The sequence below is a fragment of the Etheostoma cragini genome, chromosome 17 (assembly GCF_013103735.1).
Source record: "Etheostoma cragini isolate CJK2018 chromosome 17, CSU_Ecrag_1.0, whole genome shotgun sequence".
Classification (NCBI taxonomy): Eukaryota; Metazoa; Chordata; class Actinopteri; order Perciformes; family Percidae; genus Etheostoma; species Etheostoma cragini.
This window is the reverse complement of record NC_048423.1, coordinates 4,995,733-5,005,258: the sequence shown is the minus strand read 5'-3', so window position 1 is coordinate 5,005,258 and position 9,526 is coordinate 4,995,733. Positions and strand designations below refer to the sequence as shown.

General features: G+C 41.2%; 1 protein-coding gene across 2 annotated transcripts in view; it reads right to left on the bottom strand.

Moving 5' to 3' along the window:
• Nucleotides 1-8,325, bottom strand: part of mrps5 (mitochondrial ribosomal protein S5) — a 21,737-nt gene extending 13,412 nt beyond the window's left edge. For both annotated transcript variants that reach the window (XM_034898563.1, XM_034898564.1), the window contains exons 1-6: nt 8,219-8,325; nt 5,560-5,712; nt 5,210-5,335; nt 4,576-4,689; nt 3,363-3,482; nt 385-419 (exon numbers count right to left, since the gene is read on the bottom strand). In XM_034898563.1, coding sequence (XP_034754454.1) covers nt 385-419; nt 3,363-3,482; nt 4,576-4,689; nt 5,210-5,335; nt 5,560-5,712; nt 8,219-8,267 — 597 coding nt within the window. In that variant the 5' untranslated portion in view covers nt 8,268-8,325. The remainder of the gene's footprint in view (nt 1-384; nt 420-3,362; nt 3,483-4,575; nt 4,690-5,209; nt 5,336-5,559; nt 5,713-8,218) is intronic.
• Between the last annotated feature and the right edge of the window lie 1,201 nt (nt 8,326-9,526).

The following is a 9,526-nucleotide window of genomic DNA, read 5'->3' as shown; positions in this document are numbered from 1 at the left end:
ATTGACACCCCCCCCCCCGGGGTTCAGCTCATTGTTGAGGTGCTTGTGATCGTATGTCAATGCTGTGTTGTTGTCTCCGCTGCTAATAAAGTTCAGTTAAAGTGGCCAAAAAGAGTTCCTTATTGTACGCTTACAAAATAGTTTTCTGTCAAAGTGAAAGGTTTTAATTGAAACTGTTCCCTCAATTAAAAGTTAACTAATCTGACAATTTCATGATACTTTAAATATGTTTGTGAGCAGCATGATACTGGTTTTATTCACAATTCAGTGCTGCTTTCCTAATATTTGGAACAGTTTTCAATGTAGCCGTCTAGTTTAGTGTGTGAACTTATAACTTAATAGTTAGGAATAATTAAGAACAACAGTGACTGGTAAGACACTCACCTCAATAACACGTGAATCAAAGTCTTCATAGGTTTCTGTGGGGGGGAGAAAAAAACAAGTTTAGATAACAAAAGCTTACACACACACACACACACACACACACACACACACACACAAAAACAGATTAAACCAGGCTCCTACAAGCCTAACAAATACCCAGAAGCCCTTGCAGCAGCTGACAGTGTTGACACTTTTCATTGTCTGTGACCTCTGAAGGATATTACATACAAACAGCAGCCTGTTCACTTCTAACCAATTAACAAGAAACAAAAGAGAGTTGACTTAAAGGCTCACAGGAGAGAAAACACACACACACACACACACACACACACACACACACCTCAGCTGGGGCATTAGCTCACCATCTGTGACCTAAACCTAATCAGAGACCTGCAACCTAGTTACAGCTCTCTGCACATCGCAGTAACTGGGCCCGGTTTGGATTTGTGTTTGAGTGAGAGCGACAAACAGAGTGTGTATTAAAGAAAATTTTTGTACATGAAATAAAGAAAAGGGGAGAGAGAGAGAGAGAGAGAGAGAGAGAGAGAGAGAGAGAGAGAGAGAGAGAGAGAGAGAGAGAGAGAGAGAGAGAGAGAGAGAGAGAGAGAGAGAGAGAGAGAGAGAGAGAGAGAGAGAAATGTAATGGTGTAAGGGCTTGTTAGCAGAGGGACAAGAGAATGGAAATATCAAAAGGAAATGAAGGAAAAAAGAAAGCAAAGGAGGATGCGAGAGAAACGAGCAAACGGAGAGCGAATAAGAGACTTAATTCAAGGACAGGGAGCATGAGCAAGAAAATGTGTTTTGCGACTACAGAGACTCGTCCCTCAGCTGTCAGCAGTTTGAGGTAAATGGTATAAACGTATTTCGGACAGCAATGACCAAGATCTAAACAGGTAATACAGCTGGGAATTGGAGGCCAGGAGCTCCGTCAGTGAATCAGGTGGAATTAACACAGTGTTCCTCAGGGTTTGGAATGAAAAGTTGATTAGACTGGAGCTGCACCTTCAGAGACTTTACAACATTACATTCAACCTTCAACCCAAAGTCCTTATTTAAACCCCGCTGTTACGGCAGACCGGACATGTTTTTCTACAACATGACACCCAATTTTCTTGCTACCATGAGTCAAAATGTCCATAGTGAGTATTTCTTATTGAATCACTGTCAGTAGGGCTGTAACGATACACCAAACCCAGGATTCTGTTCATATCATTCATGTCAAATTTTTACCCACAATTCGACAAAAAAAGTCAATTTTTTTTTTTTTTTACATGCTCAGTTATTTTTAGTATGATTGTTTTAACCACAGTTCACAACTTTGGGCTAACACAAATCCCTCAGCAACATTAATTATATAGATGGACGAGTAATCTAATGGTAATTTAGCTAGCTAGCACACCCGTCGGAGAAACAGACCCCGGCAACCGAGTCAGAACAACGGCCATTCGTAACGTTACACCTCCCTTAGCGGTACAGGTGCCCCAGAAAAAAATGGTGCCAAAGCACCAAAAGGACTAATGCTAATAGTAATTTGAAGATGTGGTAGCATTGGATCTGGATGGGGAGGATAACTCTGGGAGCTGGAAGGGATGTGTCGAGATTCTGCCTTCTCACTCCGTGACACATGTTTGTGGAGATGAGTGTCGTGATTTTGGCTTCATATTGCATATCGTTACAGCCCTAACATTCAGACAAACTCACAATTGCTGCTTTTTTTTGTTGTTGCTGACTGCAGACTGAAATCTCATTACATTTGCCTAGTTTAACTAAATTTCAGATTAACCTAGAATATCCTGTGCCTCCCTAGTAGGGCCCAGACAGCACCTGAAATCACATGTTCTTATCAGGCCATGAAAATGTTATGTTGAGGCCTTTTGTAAAATCCTGAGAGGCTACATGCAGTTTTTATGCTTAGAAAGTAGTGAGATAGCTGAAGGAGACACTCTTCTATAGCCTACGCTCTCTTCTGTATCAAATGTTGCCATGCATGGCATCTGGAAGATGGCAGAGGAACACTATGGTAATTTAGGGTTCTTGTCCAAGAACATTGAAGACAGAAAAGACAACAGGTCTGAGAGAATAGGTTGACAGATGGAAGAGGTAGACTGAGTGTGACACTGAAAGGAAAACGGAAAGAATTGTAAAATAAAATAAAAGGGAGGGACAAAGAAGGAACAGGGCAGGGAGTTGAGGGTAATTGTCACGTGCTGTGTTGTATCATGTGCATTGTCTGCTAGTGTGTGATTCTCTGCAGATGTGTGCTGCTGATCAGCTGATCAGCGCTTAACAGAGGGCTGCCTGGCTGGGTGCTGGGGCGAGGCTTCCGTGGAGGCCAGCAGAGAGTGGGCAGAGAAGTGCTGGGAGCTGCTGTGTGATCTGCTCTGAATCAAACCTGTGATAAAGTGCCTATATTCATCTTCCTTTGATTCCTTTGAGATTGTTTAAGTTGCCTTGTGTTGTACGGACACAATAAAATTACCCTATTTACCGTTTGTTTTCTGTCCTGGATTTTTTGTTGTAAACTGTTTGATTCCTCCTCCCCTAGACTACTTTGGGTCGTTCTAGTAATAAAAGAAAATAATGAGATAGTGTAGAGAGAAGCCTGAGATAGAAAAAGAGACAGAAAGTGTGACAGAGAAAAGAATTTAGGAGACACAGAGAAGTAGATGTCTTTCTAAATTAGGAAGTTGTCCTACTTGACACTAGTCACATTCCCATCTTCATCAGTCCTAATGGGCCACCATGCTGAACTGTCACTCTCTTTCTCACTCTCACGGCAGCCTATACCCCTTATTATTCCTCTACTGCTTCATCCATCTCTTCTTTTTCTGTCTCTACAGCCGTTTACAGCTTGACCGAGATATATAAATCTGGCTTAAATGTTGCAAACACACAGAACCAGACACACACAGACACAGACTTACATACACTTAGTTTACATGTTTGTACACCATGGGAGCGTTTGCATCTTAGTTTACCTCCGTTGGGTCCAGGGTCAGGGGGGCCCAGGCTGATGCCCCCCCAAGAGCTTCCCGTCCATCCTCTTTCCCTCTTCACCTTCATCTTCCTCTTCCTCTCCCACTCATCCCTCTGACGCACTGCAGAAAGAGACAACCGACACATTTAGTACTGAAGCATGAGAGCACACAGAGACCACCACTGACTCTAAGCAGCAGCGCATTATCAACACCAAAAGGTGCCATTTGTCGCTGTCTAATCAACTGTCTAATTAATCACAGTGGAGACAAATTGGTATCTTACAGCAGTGGTGCTGTTGGTGCTTCTGTTTCTCAAAAGTAAGAGAGAAAAACATGCTCTGGTTTTTTGGCATTTCTTTGAACCAATCACAATCGTCAGGGACAGTGCTAAGCGCCGGACAGAGCCACGGTGCCGCTGCAAAATAGCCTCAGGAAGAAACTTGTTTTGGTGGAATATATAAGTTCAAAAGTTGTTTTGTTGTGTGACAGAAAACTCAGATTGGACAGATAGTCTAGCTAGCTGTCTGGATTTACCCTGCAGAGATCTGAGGAGCACTTAAACATAGTCCTCATTAGTCCACCAGAGTCTAAAATTGCAACACAAAGAAAGCGGAAGGTAACGGACATCGGGCCAACAATAGTGAAACCCGGCAGAATTTCCGACAGCACATTAACAATCCTGGAAATGGAACGTGGTAGATATAGACTAGCACATAAGAGACACTTTCACCTTCCTGCCAATAGTCACCAGTGTGCATAAAAATATGTGTGCATATGTGTATGTTTTGTTCAAAGGGTCTGGCTTGGGCTTATCTATCAGTTTTGACTTCTGATAGACATCTGACTTTCATTTCTTAAAGTAAGGATGGCCATCATTTCTCTTTACTTAGATGATTGGTTCTTGCCATAATATGAATTCTAACAGTTGTCCAATAGGGCCGTCAGCTGTGTATCAACTTGACGTCTGCCAACACAACTGATAGTCCGAACCCTGTTAATAAAGGCAAGATATTCCACTAATTAACCCTGACAAGGCACACCTGTGAAGTGGAAACCATTTAAGGTGACTACCTCATGAAGCTCACTGAGAGAACACCAAGGGTTTGCAGCACTGTCAAAAAAGCAAAGGTTGGCTACTTTGAGGAATCTAAAATATAAGACCTATTTAAGAGTGATTTCACACTTTTTTGTTCAGTGCATTCTGTCTGTGTACCTAGTTCAGCTCGAACCTCCAGCTGCTCACTCTCGCCTCTTCGACTCATGCTCTGCAGATTCCCATCCTTCAGGACTGGAGCGTTCAGACCAGGCCACAGAAAACCACCACGACCTGGTGGTTAAAGGCATAGACGGAGAGGAAAAGAGGAGAAAAAACAGAGTTGCGAATGACAAAAAATGAACAGGGGTACCACAGATGTATTTGGGTTTAGGGTTTCTGCGGCTGTCAGAAACTGTGTTTGAAGAGAGATTAAAGATTAAAACCTGCTTTGATCAAAGTCCAGATGAGTCTCACAAGCTTAGTTTTTTTTAACAGCTGTTTGCATGATGACAACAACAAGCAGCATCATATCATTCTTTTGAACTGAGATGCATCTACAAATACATTGAAGAATCTTCTTTAAAGACTTCCACCACGACAGACAGATGAGAAGGGATCTTGAAAGATTTAGTTAAAGTGAAAATGAAGGAGAGAAGAGACACACTGACAAGACTCCAGGAAGATTTCTGAGAAATCCGATGTTGTGAGTTTCTAATTTCTTAACTGCACTCAAGAAAGCGGGAAAGAAAAAAGACTCTGCAGAGAAAGAGAGACGGTCGGCGGACGGACACAGAGAGAGACTATGTCTCACCTTCTCCGATGTTCTGTCCTCGGTTCAGGTCTCTCTTAACTTTGCGTTTAGTTCTCTTCCCTCTGCCCTTCCTGGCTCCGGCACCTGACTCCGCCAACACACCTCTCCACAACTCCTCAGCCGTCACTGTATACACACACACACACACACACACACACACACACACACACAAATAAACATAACAGTTTCTATCTTCTCTCCATTTTGTCTGTATGAAAAAAATCAACAGGAAATTTTATCCAACCAACCACCCAAACTTTGCAACAGCTACACCATACACATTAAACGGCCAATTATTATTGGAACACAACTCACAATCATGTTATTGTATCAATGTTCCATGTACTTACACTTGTTGAAGAAGCTGCCATGTCTGGTTTGCTGCCATGCTGTTGCAGGGAACAGTGGAAGTGCAGGGGTTCTTTGGAGAGAGGCAGCTGAAGCTCGACTGGCCAGCAGGGACACCTGAACTACTCCCCCTACAGTACGGAGTGGTGCTGCACCTGAGAGAGACATTACAGCTATGAATACACTTTCACAACTGCAAGCATCAGGCTTTGCCAATTAAATGGAACTTAAACTTGAAAAATTACTAATTAAAGTATAGGAGTGTTAAATCCCTGACATTCTTACTAGGGCTGGATGTTAGCGCTGCATCATATAGGAACATTTGCAATACGCGATAACATCAAATATTACGATAATATTACATGCAATAAATACAGATATTAAAGTGTACTCAGTTCTGTGTTTCTGCTGCTTTTACTATTCTGCTGAAATACAACGTATTGCTTGTTAAATGAAAAGGGAAAAAAAATACAGTATTCTTTTATTGAACACATTGTACATTGAATATAAAAAATCCTTTAAAGTGCCGTTTTCCACTGATATTTTCTTTAAACTCACATCAAATCTCAGGGCGTCTTTTGCAATATGTTGCAGCCTTTCGCCGTGTGTTTATTGCAGTTGATATCGCTATGAAGATTAAAAAACGATGTCAAAACGGCCGGCAGAATGCCGTAGTGATGACTGTTCTGCACTGCAGTGCAAAGGATCATGGGACAATGTTATTAACGATTCCTAGTCTAAGTGTGTACTTGATGTTCTGTTGGTGTTTTCGTTATGCATTTATGAGTTTTAGTCTTGATTTAGCGTCCATGTTTGGGTGTCCTTGACCGAGACACTATGGTAGGTAGATGACCTCTGTGTATCGAGTGTGTGTAGAAAGTGAATGGACTACTTTGGATTTCAGTAACTCTGACTTATGACTTCTTCCAAGTAGCTTGCTACGAATATATCGTGCTACTGGGCAGTTTAGAAAATTATAACACCAGTATCAGAACCCTTAAAGTGATTATACTGATAGTGTACTTAATTTTATATCTTTTTTTCTTCTTTATTCAATAGCCATCATGTGAAAAGAGGCATTAAGTTAGGTCAAAAACACCACCACTCCACTACTAGCTGCAGCCGTCGCTGGCCAATCACACGATGCATTAAAACAAATAATCAAGTAGTAATTGGTTACAAGCCAAATCATACAAATAGTAACATTTCAAAGATCTAGATACAAAAAAGGATCAAATGCAGGTATCATTTGATCAATACTACTCGGTTCTGGGTTATTTCGGTCAATACTTTGATGTTGCTGGGAGGACAGCAAGTGCATGGTCGACAGGAAGTAAACACAAGGGTTCATTTAAAATAAAAAAACACAACCTAAGCATAATAGACATGGGAAGTACTTTCTTACTGTACTTGAGTAGATTTTTCAGATATTTTTACGTTATTATTTATGTTTGTGCAGAGTTTTTACTTTTACTACTTACATTTTAACATGAATATCTGTACTTTCTAATCCTTACATTTTACAAAATTGGCTCGTTACTTTAGTTTCAAATAGTTTCAGTGGAGTTACTGTTATTATTGCAGACAAGCAGCAAGACATTCCCAATCACCCTGGGCCTTATCTGAGAGAGGTGTTTGCGATTGTAGGCATAAAGAATGGCTCATGGGAATGTGCTGCGTAGCTCTAAAAGTACAGGGAACTTCTTCATTAATGTCTGTTAAGTAATTCATATTTTATCCCTTATATTCTTTTCAGAAGTCATATTTGGGAACTTATGTAGATTCCTTTAAATGTTAGGGGGAAGATTAAAAAGAGAAACTGGATCTGTGACTGCTCACAGAATCCCAATTTAATTCATACCTTGCTACTTTGTATGAAGTAACCTGGAGTCCCAGTATCTGGGAGAATTATTATAAATATAATGTTTCAGGCCTTTTGGCCGACATACATTTACAATGTAGCCAATGGCATATAAAGAGAGTTTCTCAGCTTGCACTAGTAACGTGTGTCTGGTCCAGGTAGGTACATTTCCAAGCCTGTGCGTTGTTACTTTGACTGGAGTAAATAAGTTAAATCAGCACTTCTACTTTTACCAGAGTATTTTTTAAAACAAGTATCTGTACTTCTACTTGAGTACGGGAAGGGAGTACTTTTGCCATTTCTCACTTGGTCCCCACAATTTCTCCCCCATTAACGCGGTATAGAGGATGGATAGCGTGAGGAAGTAAAGCGTGATAAAAGTGTTTCATTCATTTCAATGCTAACATTAACATTTAGCTAATGACGTTGAACTCATTAAATAACGATTAGAGAGCACTAACGTGAACACACGAGAGCAACATTCAACCTTAACAGACACAATGACAGCGAGTTTAATCAATGTTAACGTATAAGTCTAAAATGTAAACACCTTAATGTTATCCTCAACCGCATGCAATACATATGTTCTGACTGCACTGAAGTTAAGGTTATATTGTGGACGTGCCGTTGTATGGCAGCCCTGCAGCAACGGCAGGCTTGTCCCGGGCCAGTGACGTAAAAACAAGTGACCATAACCACGTAGTCACGCATCTGAACATGAATACAGTGAATACACTATGATATATACACTGAGATGTTTAAAATAATCTGTCGGGGATACAAAAAGAGAAATAATTCACCTCCGAGTGTGATGCGGAGGGCACAGCACACACGTACGGACGCCGCCATGTTGGAATTATGAAGGGTCCTTCAGAGGACAACAAGGCGCCTGAACTATGCCTGTTGAAAAATAGAAAAATGCAGAAGAACTGGGGCTCCTGGATCTGGCTTTTCTTTGTTTGTAAAATTCCCATTTTATGTAGGAGAAATATATCTTCTACACAAAATGTGAATATTGCTAAAGTGTCCCTCAGGTAGTATGTATATTTCATTCATAAACTGACTTTACAATGTGTGATGTGGTTGTCAGCAGCCAATCACCACTGTGGATAGTGATGGCGCAGTGGATATGACACATGAGTGTGTGGGAGACCTAGGTTTGATTCCCACTGCAATACATTAACCAATGTGTCCCTCAGCAAGACACTATGTGACAAATGACAATGTAATATAATATAATTATGTTCCCCTTCCATTTAGCACGGTTTCTCTTTTACTCCGTTTTTGTGTTGGCCTACTATTTCCTTTCCCTTGTCACCCGGTAACATTACTTGTGCAAAGCGTCCTTGGGCTTGAGTGAAATGCACTTCATAAATCTAAGTTTTTATTACGTTGGTTGTTACAACAACTTCTTACTGCTTTGGCTTGGGACACAGTGACAGTGATACCCGGCGTATCTCAAATCAGACATCCAAAGTAGGTTAGGTTACCAATATGCAACACTTGAAATAAAAAGATGCATCCAAAACATTATCTCTTCTTGTAAATGAATGATTTTCTGTCCGAGCAAAACATTCATCGCAACTATATGACCTCCCCGTAAAGCTAACAATGGTAATACAGTGGGCAATACAGCACCGTATAGGAAGGACCTTTATGGCAGCAGGTGTGGTAAAAACCAGCCAAGTATCACAGCAGTTCGTGAAATGGTCACGTTATCTCGTTGTTTGTTCGTGGTTTTAAGCGCAAATTTTAATCTATGGGATATGGGAAGCATTTTCGTGATCAGAGCACAACTACGGTAACGAGTAGTATGAAAAGCCAAAAATGCGGGCAGGGAGGTTGGTTTGGGTGTGGATGGGTCAAACAACACAGGACTTTCACCCCGGAGACGGATGATCCTCTCCCGAGTGTAGTGTTTCATTTCCCCACTGTTCTTTTCCTAAACCCAACAGTCCCTTTCTTGTTGAGCCCACGGGCGTCTTCCGGCGTGTGACGTGTCCTATCCCTGTTGTTCTTTTACTGAACCCAACCTCTGTATAGATGCTTCCCAATACGTGCTAAGCACCACAAAAAATACGAGAAATTTAAAGACATTAGATTTAATT